General features: G+C 39.4%; 1 protein-coding gene across 1 annotated transcript in view; it reads left to right on the forward strand.

Moving 5' to 3' along the window:
- The first annotated feature begins 446 nt into the window (after positions 1–446).
- Positions 447–20,643, forward strand: part of LOC124123789 (von Willebrand factor D and EGF domain-containing protein-like) — a 126,472-nt gene continuing 106,275 nt past the window's right edge. The window contains exons 1-7 of the mRNA XM_048390986.1: positions 447–535; positions 5,064–5,121; positions 8,737–9,024; positions 10,114–10,383; positions 12,288–12,393; positions 12,841–12,851; positions 16,047–16,085. Of these exons, the coding sequence (XP_048246943.1) occupies positions 5,088–5,121; positions 8,737–9,024; positions 10,114–10,383; positions 12,288–12,393; positions 12,841–12,851; positions 16,047–16,085 (748 nt within the window). The 5' untranslated portion in view covers positions 447–535; positions 5,064–5,087. The remainder of the gene's footprint in view (positions 536–5,063; positions 5,122–8,736; positions 9,025–10,113; positions 10,384–12,287; positions 12,394–12,840; positions 12,852–16,046; positions 16,086–20,643) is intronic.

Below are 20,643 nucleotides of genomic sequence, written 5' to 3' on the forward strand. Positions count from 1 at the left end.
ATCGGCGTAGCGTATATTTATGAATTTGTTGACAGACGCTTTTGAAAAACATTCCATATCTGTTTGTAATGTACCCAATAGCAAATTTGGATTATGCGATCTCAAAAGCACAATGACTGAATGAACCGGGCGACGCTACACTGATCGGGTGTCAATGCTTCAGATGAAAACAAATTGGATTTTGAATTGGGAATATTACTCTTTGATGACCAATGATGTCACGTTCTACAGATATCAAAGTATTTTCAAGCAAATTTGGTTCCTTTGTTAAATGGATTGCCACTTCAGAACTACACCTAGCCCTCTCGTCTCTGCTCACTATTGAATACAAAATGTAAATAAATTGAATAGTAATTCTTTCGAAGCAATAGTCACTTGAACAAGAATTGACATGAACATATCACGTGTGCACTAGTGCACACGCTACAGGTAATACCCCATGAAAACACTTTCAACGAAATATTACTGCGCGAGGTGCATGCAGTATTGATAGTTTGAATTACATCGAGTTTCGCAAACATCTGCTGTCGTCACTGTGAGTACAGCCACGTTTATATATTTTATCATTATTATTTCCCTTGATTTTGTATAACTTCAGTTCCCTTTCTGTCTTGAAGTGGAAATTTAGCATGCTGCAGTACGTACACACTATATAAGAGTGTTGTACACTCCTAATTCACAAATTAAGGTTCCCATCTTAAACCACAAAACCCATACAGTTCGGTATCACTCTAAGCGGCAGAGTAATTAAAACAACAAATGAATTATATGTTTGCTGGAGGTTTTTGTTTTATTTTATATTTTATATATTCCCGTCCGAGCATGCGTGTATACATGATGGGTTGACTATGTGCGGAAAAAGTTCCTGTTCTTGGTATTCATACAATTACTCTCTGTTATTGCGTTTTACCTGTATATAATACATAAGATTAATATATCCAGCCTTCAGATTCAAATTAACTTATTATTATTTCTATCACCTTCAAGTCTGTGCAATATACAAACTATGGTTTTTAGCTCTCTGCTGCAGTACTGGATTCTTAAAGGTCGTGTCGTTTAGATGTCACCACATGTACACACAGTTCACTGTAAAGGTCGTGTCCATTAGACGTCACCACATGTACACACAGTTCACTGTAAAGGTCGTGTCCATTAGATGTCACCACATGTACACAGTTCACTGTAAAGGTCGTGTCCATGAGACATCACCACATGTACACACAGTTCACTGTAAAGGTCGTGTCCATTAGATGTCACCACATGTACACAGTTCACTGTAAAGGTCGTGTCCATGAGACGTCACCACATGTACACACAGTTCACTGTAAAGGTCGTGTCGTTTAGATGTCACCACATGTACACACAGTTCACTGTAAAGGTCGTGTCCATTAGACGTCACCACATGTACACACAGTTCACTGTAAAGGTCGTGTCCATCAGACGTCACCACATGTACACACAGTTCACTGTAAAGCGCGTTTGGCATTATCTGTTCAGTCGCAAAACAAACAGAGGCTTTGCGCGTGCGACCAATGAAACCATCTCATATTTCATGCATATTTAGATCTACGCTTAAACATTCTGAAGGAAAAAACACTCTCCACAAGACTGTGTGTCGAAAAAAGGCCTCTCTAGAGCCTTCGAAAAGTGTTATTGTAGGCATGTGGAGGACATTTCCAATTTTGACGCATTTGTGACAAAGATTTTGGCCGATGCAATTTCCTATATTGACTTGTACCATATGTTACCGGTTTGTTTATGATGAACCGTTTACTTGCCTTTGCATGTGTTTGTGACGGGTTCCACTGTTGGAACAGACTACGCTCACCTGTTCTCGAACACCTAATATCATCACTATTTGGTAGTGATTCAGAAACATTCAGATATTCCTCAAATTACATTGGTTAAACAGAGGTGAGATAGCTAACTCATACACTCACTGACAACCAACCCTGCTGATCGTAAAGAAGTACATTGCCCAGTCAGCAACTCACATATTCCTACAATTATGTGACGGAGGTCTGGATAAATTGAAGTCAGGACTAGACAAGCCTTTGATTATTATCATTATTATTATTATTATTATTATTATTATTATGCGCAAAGCAAAGTCCCCCGTAGTTTAACGCTGCACACATCGTTAGTACAGCTATTTGACGGCGGTCTGTAAATAGTTGAGTTTAGACCAGACAATCCAGTTATTGTTATCATGCGCATTAATTTATTATTCGTTGTTTAATGCTGCCCTCAGCAAAATTTCACTTAAACCTAACCCCAACGCTTGGGATCGTAACGGATGTTTGATCGGAAAGTGATACTTAACCAGGTTCAATTGTACGATTATATCAAAAGACCCACCAAAAGATCCTTACAGAGCCACCCACAAATCAACTGATTGTGTCTGACAAACACCTTCCAAAGTCTGCAGCTCAGACTGTGACACATTGAACATACTACCGCTCGTCAGTCCCCTTAGGCATATAATAGTAGAGGACGTAACAACTGCCTTAAAGCAAGCGTAGAGAGAGCTTACGTTTTGCTGTGAACAATGAAAATCAACAATGCTAGTGGCTCAGAGCGATTTGACGCTTGGTTCTTGTCAATATCAAGAATGACCCTGTATCTACGTGCAGTGAATACTATCATGGTCTACGTGCAAAGCTTCGGGTCAGTTGGGGCGTCAGGTTTTGGTCCCGAAACCGTTCTCTGGTAGTCATTTTTCAAAGCTGATCTTTCTTCTGACTACCAACACATTCCGCCTTTATGATACGTATATAAAACAGTTTTTAACCCAACGACCGTTTGGGGCTATTAAATAATGACCAGTGTATATGGACATTAATGTGCACTTAAGAAGCAAATCGCTTTGCTATACCATCTACTGAATGTTGCTTAACCATATTCTTTATACAAACATTTCACATTCAGACGTTGGTCTTGCCAGCTTTATATAAAATCCGGACAGCGTAGTAAGTAAGCGTATCATCTGATTCGTGAGAGGTGTTCACTGCTCTGGTGACACTGGTTGTAGATTTCCTTCTCGGTCATATTCACAGCTCCTCTTCGACGAGCCAACTGAAACTCCAATATGACGTGTGAAGTGCTTAATGAGGAATATTAGCAATACTGGAACCCAATTATGTTGTATCATTATGAGCGTACGGATTTGTACTGTAAGTGAGTGAGTATTTCAGCCATAAAGTGACGAGAACAGTTACATAGAAATGACCTGCTACAAAAGACAGTAACGTGTCAACAATATGTCACAAAGAGTAGATTTAATACTAATCATTTCAAATACTAAAAGTTTCCAATCATCATGTTATGTGTTATACTATTAAACTAGGTTATAGACAACCAGCAACCAAACCTAGCCCACCTTGCCTTGCCGTGGACAATTGGGACTTATAGTTCCTCTGCTTCCACCATTTATCCCCAGCAGATTATAAGCCATCACTCAAGCCACCTGTAGTTGTAAACAAAATTAGTCATAAAATAGAACTTTGTCCAATATGAATACGTAAAAAATCTAGTTTTGTGTACTCTAATTTGATGCTATTAGGACTAACATATCAACAATGGGGGACACTAATTTTACCATACTTCAAAACCATTAAACAGCACAGACTTATTAATATAAGTTATCAGTTACATTAAAATGAGTTGAAACGCATTTAAAAACCCGCTAAATTCCTTTAGAAACCTATAATTACATTGGAAGCGACGTTCATAATAAGAATCTGTAACTTTGAAAATTAAGTGTATCCCTTGTGAGAGATGGGTCTATACAGTCATGGGACATGTGCTTGTCTGTGATTCTTACAAGGGACACAGAACGGAAGATCCTTATCTATAAAAAAATAGTCATGGGTATAACGACTGTTGCCATCACAAAACGACTTCAATATGTCTTGACTGGCAACCGATGGGAGGTATAACCTGGAGTTGGGTTTATCTCATGAAGTTTTTCTAAAGGTAACTCTGTGTTTCGACTTTGTTTGCATAACATGTCCTATTTAACCTTGGACAGGTGTACGGGAATTAACCTTCGGGACATAGTTTTCCCAAGAATGAATTTTATCTTGAGAGAAAGAACATCAAAATTGGCACTACTTTATATTATATTTACATTATGTACAGTAGGATGTTGGCAGGAGTTATTTCTCTGCTTTCTACATACATTTTCCAGCCTGTTTGCAATCACTATCCCACAATGACTTATGAATATCTCTGGATTTGCTGAGGATATAGGAAAGGTATCGTCAGTGATATCATTTAGTTCATGTGAAAATAACTGAATTGAGTTAGCAATTGAGTATTTTGCTCGTCGGTTTTATCTAATGGTGTTATGTTTGGACAATAGGCAGATAAATTGGACACTTATATTCTCTAATCTCATCAAATAGGAAGCAGATAATGTAAACATTTTCAGGGCAAAGCTTATCTGACTCAATACTTGGAGTTGCCTTCTCTTGCTACCACCACAGTAGAGGATCATAATCCAATTGTGCCTCTAGCGATGGAAGTCTAAATTCGAGGAAGCTGACCTTCCTCTCGCTCAAGACTTCCAGTTGAGCATCTTTGAACGGCTCCAAGTGTATTATTCAGTGGAATTGCAGGGGACCAAAGAATAATTTTGATGCTTTACAATTTTAGCCATCAGCATTTTGTTTACAGGAAACATATTTTAAAAGATAATGATCAAATCAATTCGACACAACACAATTCATACACAGTGTTTGTGAGACAGGTTGTTATATGTAGCCCCGTTCCACTTAACAAATCAAGCTGTTGCAGTACCTTTAAACATAGCGTTCCCATTGCAGTTGCTTTATGTACCTCCATCTACTACTCTTCAACAAACTGGTCTTCGGGCACCCAAGCCCTGTATCATAATGGACCACCTCCGTGGTCTTGTGGTAGAGCGTCGTCCCGGAGAGGTCCAGAGTTCGATCCCCGGCCTTGTCATACCAAAAGAGGCAACACATCCCTCATGAAAACATGTTTATATCATCACAGTAGATAACGGCAAATACAACATACAGAGTTCTTATTTTTTTCAGATAAACTCAGCGAAGAATTTCGAGATGCTGAATTACAGCCTGCTTGTCATAATCTTTGGTGAGTTGTCCATATGTATGTGTATACATACATTCATCACCAAGTCTTGTTAGTTATGTTTCTGATTGGATGACGATACAGGAAATTCTGTTTGTGGAATATGACTCCAGGCAGTATAATATGTATCAACCAATTTTGAGTTTTTTTCACATTTGGTTCTTCCAATGCGAAACTAAGTAATATTCCAACTATATGACAAATATACTCAACAACAAAAATTCCTGTGACACCAATATTTTAGTGTATTTTTCAAACAAGTAAAGTTTGGTTTTCAATACTGTAGTACATGTAGTCACGAAAACGAAACTGCTACAGATAAGGATGCATGCCATGCAAAAGTTTACATATGTGCAAGCCCCATGCATTTTACATTGGGTATAAAAACATGTGCGTTAACGGGATGCCATATGCATTGTTTTGCATCGAGCTGACAACAACCACTCAGAAAAACAACAAAATTTCGCAATTATTCAACATTACGAAATGCTACGCCTGTCCGAAAATGAGCATCTGCGAGCCATTGGTATGACTGAAGCAGGATCGAGTCAATGTGATGTTGCAAGACAATTTAACGTCCACAGAAACACCATTTGGTGTTTATGGCAACGTTGACAACAGACGAATGCAGTCAGAGACCATCCTCGGGTTGGCAGGCCACGCATAACAAATAATCAACAAGACAACTGGAATCGAACAACACACCTACGAAATCGATTCCAGCCAGCAACAGTGACTGTAAGAAGCATTCCTGGCCTTCGACGAATATCTTCACAAACCGTACGTCGCCGCCTCAGGTGTGCAGGGATTGTCACCAGAAGACCCGCCAGACGTCCCATTTTGACAGAAAATACCGTCAAGCACGTCTGCAGTGGTGCAGACAGCGTCTACGCTGGACGGCCATGCAGTGGGAACAAGTTTTACTCACTGACGAGTCTCGTTTTCACCTCAGCCACAGCGATGGACGGATTCGAGAGTACCGACGTCGAGGTGAACGTTACGTCAATCATTGTGTCATGGAAGAAGATCGGTTCGGGGGCGGAAGCGTTATGGTGTAGGGTGGGATTACAGCAAGAGAAAGGACTCTTTTAATAGTGGTAGAGGGAAGTATCAGTGGTCAGCGCTACCACGACGAGATCATGGTCCCTGTTTTTCTACCGTTTTCGCGTCGTCATGGCCCAGACATTACCTTTCAACATGACAACGCCCGGCCTCATATTGCTCGACTTGTTCGGGATTCTCTTCAACAAAACAACGTGAATGTCATCACCTGGCCGGCTCTCTCCCCTGATCTCTCACCAATCGAGCACATGTTGGATGAGATGGATCGGCGTCAACCACTTGTTCCACAGACGCTCCAGGAACTTCTAAACAGGACTTGTACGACGCCTGGTCCATTCCATGAGACGAAGATGTGTTGCTTGCATCGCAACCAGATGTTAACAGACACGCTATTGATTTGTAAATTGACCTTTTGGTATGCTTTTTATGAAGTCAGTATTGCAAAGTAAACCCTTTGAACACTTACAGGAGTCTTTTATCTGTTGCAAACCGAAATTGATGCAGATTTGGTAAAAAAACAAAACTTTGCATTAAATCTTATTCAATGTCACAAGAACTGTTGTTGTTAAGTATATTTGTATACAAGCACTTACTTGAAAGGAATATTTTAAGTGAGCTTATGCCATGATGTGCTGATGGTCTGTGATAAGGGTTCACATTTATTAATCTCCTCTAGAACCATATTAAAGCCTTAGGAAGGTGACACTTTGCATGGGAGATATGTACAATGGGGAATTTATTAAGCTGAAGGAGACCTGTTAATACACAAGACATGACAGCAATACACTGTCAATTGTTAAAAAAATATATTCAACCTGGGTCAGTGTGTTGTATCTCTGTTTTACAATAATATAAATGCACTTTGAATTGTTGACATAGTTGAGTTGGTTTTCTATTATTACATGACTTCTTTTGACAAATGTTTGATCAGCTTTGCCGAAAGATAGTTTGTGAAATATTGAGATTGTTGCTAAGGTTTGTTTTCAGCCTTGCATGCCATATAACAAACGGAGCATACCAAACAGGATACTGAGTATTATTGATTTGAGGTCTTTAACACTGACAGCCAAAAGGTCCAGCAATACATTGTGGGAGGGTGTTTGCCAGTGTTGGCCATAATGATGAATAACAATGCCAAATGTTATGCAAATGTATGTCACTTCAGCAATGATGTGTCATTTGTATTGAGGCTAACTGCATAAGAATTAGAAAGATTTCAACCATGCTTATGTAGTATTAGTTAGCCGTATTCTCGGGTCCCCAAAATTGTATATTCAATTTTATACAACTGTTCTGATGACGAAAGTTTGCTTTAAAACAAAAACCGTAGATATTAACTAGTGTCACTTCCATGAAAAATGATATCGATTTTAACTTTTTTTCAAAAGAGGAAAACTATTTTGGGTGGTGCATGTGGTAGTCATGATAAACACATGTTTTGGCCCTCTGCACAGCTGGTTATGCATACAGCCTGGATGCTGTGTTATTGGATGAGGGTATCTGTTTTGAACTGACTTCCCAAGCTGTGCTTTTTGTTTGGCTGTTTCTTCTTTGTATGATGTTTCTTTTGTACTGTGAAAGAAAAACAGGTACGCGCCTCCAACATCTGATGCTCTTTTATTGTATTCAACATACACTAGTGCAACCTGATATTGAATACTGCAACCTACTATTTATTCAGTCCATGTCAACAATTACAAATGTGTCAATGGCTTCCTAAGCAAAGTATCTACAGAACATCGATCTAAAACTCAATACACTTAATTACCATATTACGAGTAATAACTATCATCACTATCCCCAGTGTCATGTGTAATTTGTCATTGTTCTTTGGGCTGGACGTCATCAAACGGAGGGTACTTATGTGTACATATACCTGTGACGTTTTACAGAAATACGCTATAAATCTTTGCCAAAGTAGACATACTGGCTACCATCAGATGTTTGTGTTCAATCTTGTTCTTGGTGCAATTTTACTTTTTTTACACTATTCATGGCAAGCAAACTGAAGGAACCAAATCAACACTTTAAAATAATCAATCCGGGTTTAACTCGGGTTTCGGATTTTATAAGTTTTGTAGATTGAAATTTAGTGAATTGTTAAAAATGGTAACTGAGATTTGTTATTGGCCTTGCTTGTCCTTTATGAAACGGAGCATGCAAAAGGGGATGCACTGTATTATCTATTTGAGGAAACGGGGGCAGCAATTTATGATAGGAGGGTGTGAGAACCATAATGAGGAATGACATTACCAAATGCGATGAAGTATGCCAGATTGAGAGAGTTGGATTTTGACATGTATAGATTTTGAATAATATTTTGATCAAATCATTAGATTTTTGCCACTTGTTTATTTGTTTATTTTAATCATTTGAATATACATGGCTGTGTTTGTTGACTTAATATCCAGGTGAGCTACAGTGCAGTGAGGCACCTTTGTCTTGAATACAGATAGCCATGCTTTTGTACTCATAGTGTTCATATACCAAATGTAATAAACCCAAATAAAAGATCAAGAAAGCGACAACACTTTGATGACCATGATTATCTTTCAGTTTCAACAATTGCAATTCATGGAAATGATGAGGCGTGTCCCTTGGGTAAATATGGTGAAACCTGTGAGGAAACGTGCAGCCCTAACTGTGCCCCTTCTCCTACTGACAAGTCAGTCCACTGTCACAAGCTGACGGGAAAGTGTTCAGGAGGATGCAAGAGCGGCTGGCATGGTGACCGGTGTAACAGGAAGTGCAGCAAGAACTGCCTCAACGGGGTCTGTGATGTATACGATGGAACTTGCACAGCATGTAGAGCGAACTATTCAGGAGATTATTGTGAGACACACGGTACGTGGACCGAAAAATATAATTTTGTATTTTGCATTAAAGGTAACATGTACACACTTATTCATCAATCAAATACTAGTAATACATGATATATGACGCCATGGTCCATGTGAGTGATGAAAATCAGACATACTATCTAGTTCTTGTAGCGAAGGCACTTTTTGATTGTGTCTTGCACAATTTTGCACAAATATGTGACCCTATTATCCTATAAAGGGCACACATTTTAGTATCCTAGACATTTATCCATTCATTTTAGCCGAGTTAGACGTCTACAGACTGAAGTGTTGAACATAATTGCTGCTTTAAAAAACATACTATGCCCTGCTTTTGGTACAGCTACACTGCTGTCGAGAAAGCCATTATAATCCCACATTTGAGAACGCATGCAACACGCATGTGCCAAGGGTGCTCAATCGGCTGCACATGGCTGACCAACGGGAGTTTCAGGTGCATGTCAGAAATCAATCAAAAGGGATAATGAGATGTAAATCTTCAGCTTATGAGCGGCCATGGTCTTGTGTGCATCCCTTCCGGCCTGTCTTTGATTAGTGTTCGGTTGCCCGACTATGTACATGAATAGGTCCACTCAGGACCAGTCTAGCCATTGTGATGAACCGACAACAGAACAACAGTTCATTTAGATATGCGTACATTTCTACGGAACTCCCTCAGTTGCCGCGATTGTCAAGCGAGGGTTACTGAATCAAGTGGTTGTGAATTGCGGAAATTTTATTTTAACCGTTTGGCTTCATTTATCATTCCAGTTGATTGTAAGTATTACCGATGTTCGTTCACCAATTTTTATGCGTTTGATTATGGCACAATTATACGAGTGCACTCCCCATTGTTAATATCCTGTTATCCAAAGTAGGAGTATTCATATTGCTATCAATGAGGCCCACCCCCTTACCCGCGGTTGTTTATCAGAGGAAGTTGACGTTTTTTCTTCCAGTCTTCTCGTTTTCTGTGGCTTTTCATTGAAACGAACGCCTAAGGTTTACAACAAGTCGTGTCATACACCAAAGTTAGAAAGTGCAAACAGTTTAATCAGTATGATTTAATTTATTTCATTTTTAACAATACAAGGAAATGGTGAGGTGTGTCCCTTGGGTAAATATGGTGTGACCTGTGATGAAACGTGCAGCCCTAAGTGTGCCCCTGTTTCCACTAACAACTCAGTCCACTGTCACAAACTGACTGGAAGGTGTTCGGAAGGATGCACTGATGGGTGGCATGGTGAACGGTGTGACAACCGGTGCAGCAGGAACTGTCTCAACAGGATCTGTGGCGTACACGGTGGAGCTTGCACAGAATGTGAAGTGAACTATTCAGGAGATTACTGTGAGACACACAAAGGTATGTGGACCGAATAATGTAATTTTGAATTTGGCATTAAAGGTAACATGTACACACTCATTCGTCCATGAAATAATACCTGATTTATGATGTGACGTTCCAGTGAGTGTTTTCTGGAGTTAAAAAGCAAACATTTTTTTCTAGTTGCTGTATATTCGCATGATCAAAGGTTCATATTAATCATTATCTAGCATTATGGACAAATGAATTGAATTAGGATTGATTAAGCAGCCTCTTTTAAAAAAAAGGTTGCCTAGTTTCGTTGCTCTGCAGGTGGTGACTGCACATTGGGGACTTGAGGACTGTTGTCACTATAGCTGAAATATAACGTTAACCAACAAGCACAAACTAATGTTGTGGCTTTGAAGAAGTGACTTGTATTTCACTTATGCCAGAACAAATAAATGCTTAGTGTGTGGAATGCAATGTTTAAAAACCCCTAAAGGAAATTATTATTTAGAATCCTCATTTTTAGCCGAGTCGGATGTCATCAAAGTGAAATGTTGAACATAACTGTTGCTTTTATAAACCATGCTATTCCCTGCAACAGGCACAGATACACTACTGCTTACAAGTTCATTCCTCTTACAACATTGAGAACATGTGACACAGGGATGCACACACACACATTTTGTTTATTTGTTACGCTAAATAAAATCATATCTTAGGTCACCTGACTGAAAGTCGTCCATCGTCAGCGGCACTGGCATAGGGTTATCACCCAACAGTTCTAGTCCCCAGAACCACACTGCATCCCAGGACCTAACAAATAGTTAAAACGACACGACATATTTCCCTTGTAATGGACCGGCCAGGGACTGTTTATCGTACGAGGTGACGAAATGGATAGCTCAGAGACTCAGTTTGTAGCTCTTCATGTCAATCACGGGAATGTCAGACTCGATTATGTCCAGCCTTCCGTCATATAGCTGACATAAGAAAACGTATAAGTTTCTGGATAACACTTTCTGGTTTATTGCATATATCGACGTTTCGATGTAGATTCTTAAACCGTTATCAAGCTGGAGTGACAACAACCAAGAGATGAGAGGTATATATGCATGATATGTTGTGATAAACAGCAGATTAACATTGACAACAACAGGCGATCGATAACAAGTAGCACGTAGATAATTGGATGAAGCCAAATGTAGAGTAAGAATAATACATAACACACGGGTAATGAAGCACACAGGTAAAGAAGCCAGGCAAACAGTACGGATAAGGATTAAACAGTTATGACAAGCACAAAGAGCGTTGCAGCCATTAGCAGCCATGGTGGGGTGCCAGAGAGGATTGTATCGATGCCTACTTGGTGCTTAAGTAATCTGCAGATTCGATTAGATGTATTTGCTGTGTAAGGTAGGGTGATAGTAATAGGGGCGGATACTTGTCTGGTCTGATCTGGTTGGTTTGTGTTTGGGCTGGAGTGTGGTGGAGATGGTCCTCTTGACTAGCTTGGCAGGTTACTTGTTGAGATTGATGCAGACATGCTGCAGATGTTTAAGTTCATGGTCAAGCCAGATACGGATGAATTCCGAGGTGTGAATAGGGTGTTATCTTGTTGACGTCTGTCATTCACACCCAGAGATTGGCTACTTCTCGGTCTCAGCCCACACTCTGCGCCTTCGACTTTCATTAACTGTAGCTCTGTGTAGTCCTTTCAACTTCACAATTGTTTGCAGATCGAGAACCTGTTTCATACAATGCCACTAGTCTCGTTATTCGCTATTTCCGGATCGTCTGCCAGCAATTGGGGTCACGTGACACGTGAGTCATTCGCAACAAGGGATATCTAAGGTTAAAGTCCCAATGCACAGGACGTCCACTTAAATGTTGTAACACGTTCTCAAAACGTAATCTGGCATAATTTAGCATAAGTGAGAAAATGCATTATTTTACAGAAACACAGAAGTCAACTCTACTGGTTGCGATACTTGTTCCCATAATCACCTTACTCATAATCATCATCATCATCTTCATCGTTGTGTACAGAAGAAGACGCAGAAGGTATGACCATATGTCACTCAAACATTATTAGCCAAGAAAATGCCTTTCAATCATAAATGATAGGTTCTACTACTTGGGGCCATTAACCGTGGCTTTCAGTGTGTGCACATAGTTAATAATGCTTCCAAATTGTGTTAACGGGTTGAATTGGCAACATATACTATTATCTCCAACTAGTTTGGTGCTTCTAAGACATACCAGGCATGTTTGACTGGATTTAGCATGAGATTCCATTGCTGTATTATTCATAACAACTTGTGACTGCTATCTTCTGACAAAGAAAAATAAACAACAATCCTTTATTGTCAGCTGTGTCATCCTGGGCAGTGATCGCAACAACAATCAAGTCATGTGTTACAGAAAACAGATCTTACATAGTATGTATTGATGATGCCAGGATTTGTTTTAATTGGCTTCTTGCTAATGTTACTTGCCATTCTTTTTCAGATCAAATGGGCGTAAGTATAAAAGCAATATTTGAAGGATACCAGTGATCACACATCCGGAACAGAATAAAGAATTAACAAGATATGTATTCCTTTGGTTTATTGCCTTAATTTGACAATTGTTAATGAGTGAGTAAATTTGTTTCAACACAGCTATCAGTGATATCATGGGATATCATCTTGATGATAGAGGAAAGCCCAGTGATGTAGGTCGATTTGGACGTGTTACAAAAAATATATTATAGAAAGTTAGAACCCTATATTATATAATAACTTAACGAGTGGATATATTAAATTTTTTGTAACGTTCTTGATGTAGATCTGATTAAAGGCAAAAGTAACTGCAATTTGTTCAATATTGTGATTTTTTGTTAGAAACGGGTATACCAAACTCTCATCTTTTTAAGATTAAAGGCCTATTTGTATCTCTCTTTAATTTAAACTCTACCTCACTCAAGCGAAGTCGTAAGTAATCGAAGTTGGTGATGACATCAACCTCATGAGCAGCATCACCCTTCAACCCAGGCTTGATTCCACCCAAAATACGTGTCCGGGTACTCTACATATCATGCTGTTCTTCCCCTGGAATGGGGTGGTGTACTATTATCTGGTGAAACATATCCTCAAGCCTACAAGCTGTGACATGCGTATCCTCTCTTTGAGAACAACTATAAAAGTCAGATATGAGAGTAGTTATCTTCCTTTAAGGAACACTCTTCATCTTAGATTGCAGGTTGTCGATTGTAGCACCTCATCCAAGCTTCATGGCTGTAATAACTGCTTCATCCTTCAAATGTTTCTTTATTGCATGCAGTAAGACATCATATGTCTGAGACTGGAGTAAACAATCGACTTCAATTCAAATCGGCCTATAAACAAAAGGCCAAGTCTATATGTCTTCAATATTGTCATTGTTTGGTGTCGCTCCCATCCTGGTCGAGCTTCATAGTTCAGGTTAGGAGGCAAAGTGACTATACTATTGGGGAACAACGCTTACAGAGAGAGCACAAATTAGTTGTTCAAAGTGACTCACTTATGCTAAGTGCTAGTTAGTTAAAATATGAACTTTTTAAAAGGGCTTAAACTACTTTGGTAAGATGGTGTGGATGTACTGCAACATCCACATACTAAGGTTGCAGTGGGAAAATAAGCAACGAGCTTCGGGTACTTCCATTCATTCACCGGGGACAGATAATCCGTAGTTATTTGGAGTAGGTCAATTCGAGTAGGTTATTATATATGTTACTCATTGACATTTGAAGAGAGAAAGTGAAGGAAATGTTTGAAATGTCAAAATAAACTTAACTTTTCAGATGACGTCATGTAATCAGTTTCTGACGTAATGGATAATTGATGACGTCATATCGTATGTTTCTTAGCAATAAAACATTGTGACGTCATATGGCTTCTATTGACCAGTCGACATTGAGAATTGCTGCAATGCACTTGTGCAATTCTCGAAATGTTATTACACACACTCATTCTACACTTTTGAGTAATATACTGATGATATTCCATGTGCCTGGTGAAATATCATGTTCCTCTCATCGTGTGACCGAGGGAAAGGAGATATCACGAGATGACAGAAACATGATATTTCAGGACACAAATGGAATATCCTATTTATTATTTCTTTTTGTGTAGTTGTCTAACTGAAGACTAAATTACCTAACTACAAATGTAAAATTTTGAAATGTAAATTCTCACTACCTAACACGGGGGGACGTTCAACCAATCCTTGTAATTGCGAGTTAAAATGTAGAATCCGTATTGTGAAAACAACAACAAAATATCTGAGTTTTATAAAATTCTTTATCATACATTTGGATATGAATATTAATAAAATCAAGTTTAACAAAACCATTCTTGAAATCAACGAGACCGTTGTTGGAAGCGACTGAATGCACGCTGGTCAAAGTAACAAAATGGCGATTTAGAGACGAACAGTCTCGATTGACATGTTTAGTGAGAAAACTACTGCTTATAACGAAACATTTTTCAACAAAATATAAAGGGGGAAGAACCGATATTAACTCCATGAATGATCATCTGTCATTGTTTTGCCTTGTCAATGTGGAACTAACCTTAATACAAGGGGAGATAACTTTTGTAAAAAACGTGTGAACATCACTACAGAAGAATATGAAGTACCATGTTCACTGCAGTGGAAATATAACTTTTCTGAACTCAGTCTTTCACACTGAAATATATAATAACTAAGGTTAAGAAAGTCTGACCCTAATTACTAACTGCCATTAAACAAGTAAAGCAAACACTGACAACATTGTAGCAAAAGATAGCAGCGTAACTTAGTGCCTATCAGCAAACCAGGAAACTGAAAGAAAACAGTAAGCGTGGAGTTTAACCTAGAATTAAATAACTTATCTAGTGCATCTGCTGAACAGCTTGACGTGTGTCCAGGTTTGCAGGCTTGAACCAGTGAAATCAAAACCCAAAAACCTAATCGCTGGAGGCGAAGTGAACACTTAGCTAATTGACAAAATAACTGATGTCTATGTCACCTCACCAAGACAAAGCCAGTTACGGAACTTCCCCAGAGAGAGATATGCCTGTTGAGATGACCTATGATGATACCTGACTTAAGGAGTTGGTCAAATAGATTCTGTAGATCGGACTGCTGAAGATTTGAAGATGGAGAAATATACCAGGGACCAAAGTGTGAAGGTTATTTGTAAAGTGATATTTGAATGCAGAGTTGAACAATGATGATTAGAAATGTAATGACGCATTTCAAATTGATCAATTTGTTTGAGACAGGTTTCTTGGAAACTAGGTGCTGATTGTTTAATGTCTTGCGCTAATAATTGTACTTCATTAAATGTTTTCCTGAGTCCTCTGCAATTCCACTGAATTAAATGATGACAAAGCATGGGACGTGTGCAGGCTTCCAAAATGTTGACACTCATAGAATTGGAGTGCCTTGGGGACATCACCACCTTGATTTCGAAGTTCTGCAAAGTATGTTCGATAGGGGACGAGTCTGTCATGGACACTGCCACGGCAATAATGTTCTATGCTCAGAAACCGCATTTAAACTAAAGTTATCGAACAAATAAATTTTCAAAGGAAAAGCGTCAATAGTTTATCCATTCAAAGACAGACTGTGTAAATCATTTATTTATTTTTTCAAAATATTGTCTTGAAGTAGATTATCCTTTTTTCTAAGACAAAATTTCTCATTTTCAGAACCTGATGAGTCTAGTGCAATGCTTAACCCTGATAAAGGTAAGAACATTGTTGTCAGTATTTTATGTATTTTGTAGCTCATCTGACTGAAGTCACGTGAACTTATGTCATGACCTGTGTGGTCGGCGTCCGTCATGTGTCCTATATCCCAACCAAAGCAGAACATTCACATACTTGTTCCATGGCACCCTGATTCAAGAGATATGAAACCGGCAGCCACAATAAAAATGATTATTTATTTAATGAAATTGGGAATATGACTAGTGGTTTTAAATATTGACTATGATTTGACCTTTGAACGATGAGAGACAATGAAACATCTAGTGCCATTACGTGTTATTTTTGTTGAAAATGCTATGACATTTAGCATGCCTAGACTTAGGTGTGATGTTCCAGTTAAAATAGACATTGCACTTTGGCATAAATGTTTCTCCTTTAGCTGACATATTCTGCCATCATTAGATTGTATTGTTGGTACTTCCTCACATTGTATGCAGTAAATATAGATACTCAATAGCAGCCCCTACAGTAACGTTTAAACTATTAACTACAAATGTAGGCGAGCTAAATTTTTGCTTTGTTTGGTTTTGTATTATTTGACTATATTTTTTCAAAATTCATGAATAAGTGAGTGAGTTGGGTTTGACGCCACTTGTAACAGTATTACAGTTATATCATGGCGTGTCAGCTTAATGTGGGAGGATAGCCCGAAGTGATGCAGGTCTCAGACGTTAACCACTTCGCTGAAACCCACGAGCAAGGGTATGGTGCTGACAAACCTAGAAACATAATCGGGTCGAACCGAGATTCGAACCCACAATCTTAGGTTTCTGGCGTGCACAAGGGACGCAACTCTGCACAGGGAACCGCGGTGCCTTAGACGACTGGGCCACCCGTGCCCCCTCAAAATTCACGAATTACCTATCTATTAATTGTATTTGCAGAAACACAAAGGAACAAATTCCCATGCGTTTTCTGTAAGCATATGTAAATTCAAAACGTCAACGGTAGAGAAAGAGATTCCATGTGGCGTAAAATGCAGTGTTGCGGTCAAACTCATATGTATGAATCACTGAAAATCACTGTTGACACCAGGAAATGGGTAGGCATGTCCCAGCCCATCGGTCCGCAACTCACCTTAGAATCACACCGTCTTAATATGAATACCTTTCTCCATGAAGTTGGTAATTACTGCCAATCAGTCTGACCCGAAATGGCCTAGAGTGTTTGTGACATGTTTAGATTAATTGAGAACACATCCCAGCTTTTTTATTTCAATTTTAAGTATAACTGTTTGGGTTTCTAGACATTCATATTTATCTTTGAATAGGATTATCTAATAATGACTTGTAGATTCGTCAATACACTATGCTGCACGGGGTGTATATTGCAGCTCTCCTCGCAATCATACATAGACGAATTATTTCTCTGCTTTGCACAATTACATGTGTCTCACAATCAGGCCAAAAATAATTTTGTCTGTGAAAGAGAAACAACCACTGTCCATCCTGTTTCTCTACAATCAGTTATTGTTGATAAAGAAATAGCATGGGGTACATGTGTTGTGTTGAGATGATCACAATTTTTAGAAATACAATTGTTACAATTTTCGAACATATCACTGTTTCTAGCTCTTTGTTGAGTGTTATTGTTTTCAGTGATATGTATGTGGGAGCTTGCCTTTCTATATATATTTGATATCAATATTTCTTATCAATGTGACAAACATGTTCAGAGTACTTGAATAATGTCAGTGACAATCAATAGTATTGTGACAGAATAGCCAGCATAATACATAACTTCGTGACTTCCGTAATCTAATAAAGATGACCTCTTTTACCTATGTTAAATATGCGGTTCTGTTCCTGTTGTATCATGTGGGAATTCAAGCCCTTAGAGGGACACTCGTATTCTCGTTTGTCATAACATCCGACTACATGTGTCATCAGACTCAGATGCCATGCATTGTTATCTCCTCTAGCCTTGATTATCTACAGGCTGTCCTGTTATTACTGTATACGTAGTATTGCCGACTGGAACATTAAACAACATGTGTTCTCATACTCACAGTGTTTTTTGGTGTTGATGTTATTGACAGTGAACTTGAGAATTGGCTTCCACTTTGTGTGAGCTCATTGGAGTATGAACCGCATGAAAGGGGCCCATGGGGATGCCAACTGGCCAAATGTCCTATCCCAATTTTTACATAGATGTTTTCAATGCAGAAGTCCAGCATTACATGTCATCTCGTCTCATTAACTTTCATGTGTGTAGGGGCATCTATACACCCATATAGTAGGTCAACCGATATTTTATTTATTCATATGAAATTTTCATATCTCTATTTTATACCCCGAGGGATGTAGTAAAGCCAATTGTAACGTGGAATGATATAATTTAGTTCATCACACATAGATGTTACATGAGCGTATGTATGGTCCTTGCTCTACAGGAACACATTTCCTAGTTTGTTTACAACAAATACATTAAGTTATATCATTAGATGAGAATGGTCTCTTTAAAAGATTTACCCCCGTAAGTCGGTCACAGTGATAGCGCATCGTAATACATTTACATTGAATACAGGACTTTAAAATGACCGACATGTAAAACGAGACGAGAAAGAATTCCAAAGTTGTTACTGACCTTGTGACTATTACAAGTGTTACTCATCATTCCCCCATGAATTTGGAAAGTACTGGATTCTGTTTGGTCAATCACTCTACACTACCAAGATTGACAAGAAATCAGCGACACCAAGCCCTTGGACGATTGCAAGCTGGACAAACCGCCTGGCAAGTACACATAAGGACCATATACAGGCTCCAGCAACAGTACCAGACCATCAACACTACAGATGACCGACCACGAAGTGGAAGACCAAGGGCCACCACCTGCCGTCAGGATCGTCAGATTGTGTGAGAGCATCTTCAAGATTGCTTTGTTACTGCTGCGGAAACTGCTCGGCAGACCATGGGGACACACCAGCGACACGTAAGTGCGGACACCGTGCGTCGACGATTCACGAGCACACACCTCCACTGTCACAGGCCACACCGAGGACTCATGTTGCAACCACGTCTTTGCCGGGGCCACCTCCAGTGGGCAACACAGCTCCAGCATTGGCGCCACCAGCAGTGGAGAAGCGTCCTCTTCTCAGACGAGGGACGTTCTTTTATCTCAACAGCAGATGGCAGAGAGAGAGAGTATGGCGACGCCTTGGGACACGTTATTCGGATGCTTGTGTTGGTGAGAGAGACTGGTGGGGTGGTCCGAGCATCATTGTGTGGGGTGGTATTGATCTTGCACAGATGGTCGACCCTGTGGTCTTCCAGAACATCGGTCCAGGGAGAGGTAATGGTGTCACAGCAGCTCGGTACATTGATCAAGTCTTGAGACCACACGGCTTACCTCATCTGGCACGTTGCTGCAACCACGAATTTCGGCATGATAATGACCGTGCCCACACTGCGAGAGCAACAAGAGACTTTCCCTAGAAGAATGGCATTAGAACCATGCAGTGGCCTGCCCTCAGTCCCGATTTAAATCCTACTGAGCACCTGTGGGACGAGATTCAAAGACGGCTGAATGACGGCCGAGAACTGCAACTGAACTGCGTCAGGCGTTCTTCAGAGTGTTTGTTCAAGTGCCTTTGACCTTCATCAACCGCCTCATCCATTCCATGTATCGATGATGCACGGCAGTCATCAATACACATGGCGGACACACGAGATACTTACTTGTGATGCCATTTTCTCAAAGACTAGTGTTGTGTTTCACTTTAAGAATAATTGACACTTTAATTTCAACCTTGATGATCAGTTTTGCCAAGTTTTGTCTCAAAGTATGTTTACAGTGTTTGGACAAATAAGGTTTGTCCTATATCTAGCTATGGTGACGTTTCTTTTGCGGTTCAGTTACAAAATGCACAGATGCGGTAACTACAATATTCAAAGGATGTGTTGCAATACATTTGGTGCAGAAAACAAGACAGGAATCTAAAAAGAGAATGTCTTTATGTTTTGGAGACAGAGTGCTTGGAATTTGGTGCTTTTCCATAACGAATGTGACGTCATATATTTTGCTTTACAATGAGCGATATAACGTCAAAATGATGACGTGCGGTGTAGAAAGAAATCCTTGCAGAGCTTGCTTTGTTTTCTTTAGGAATGCCTATCTCATGTTAGCTTACCAAGTTGCCGTGCTTATATGCCTGTCATGTGTTCGAGGGAACTATTACAGTGTAAACAAACTGCTTGAGTATATACAGCGCCATATTTTCTTTCAGGATGTTGTTGGTGATTCCGTAAATCAGATCGTCAACTGACTCAAAACACTTCACTCAGTATATATCACCAAAGAGTTATTTAATCGTGGTAGAATGGAGATAAATATACTGTGTTCATAATGTAGAGCTGGGTTACCAGTCGATTTAACCGCGCTAAATTTAACATTTGAAACCTCATGCTGTGCGTTCGGTTCAAAATTCAATTTAGCGCGGTTAAATCTACAGGTAACCGAGCTCTTCATTGGAAACACAGTATGTTTATCTCCTAATTGATCATTGAGAGGTGATTACAAAGGTGTGTAAAATACA

Source organism: Haliotis rufescens, unplaced genomic scaffold, assembly GCF_023055435.1.
Source record: "Haliotis rufescens isolate VD_foot unplaced genomic scaffold, xgHalRufe1.0.p SCAF_9, whole genome shotgun sequence".
Classification (NCBI taxonomy): domain Eukaryota; kingdom Metazoa; phylum Mollusca; class Gastropoda; order Lepetellida; family Haliotidae; genus Haliotis; species Haliotis rufescens.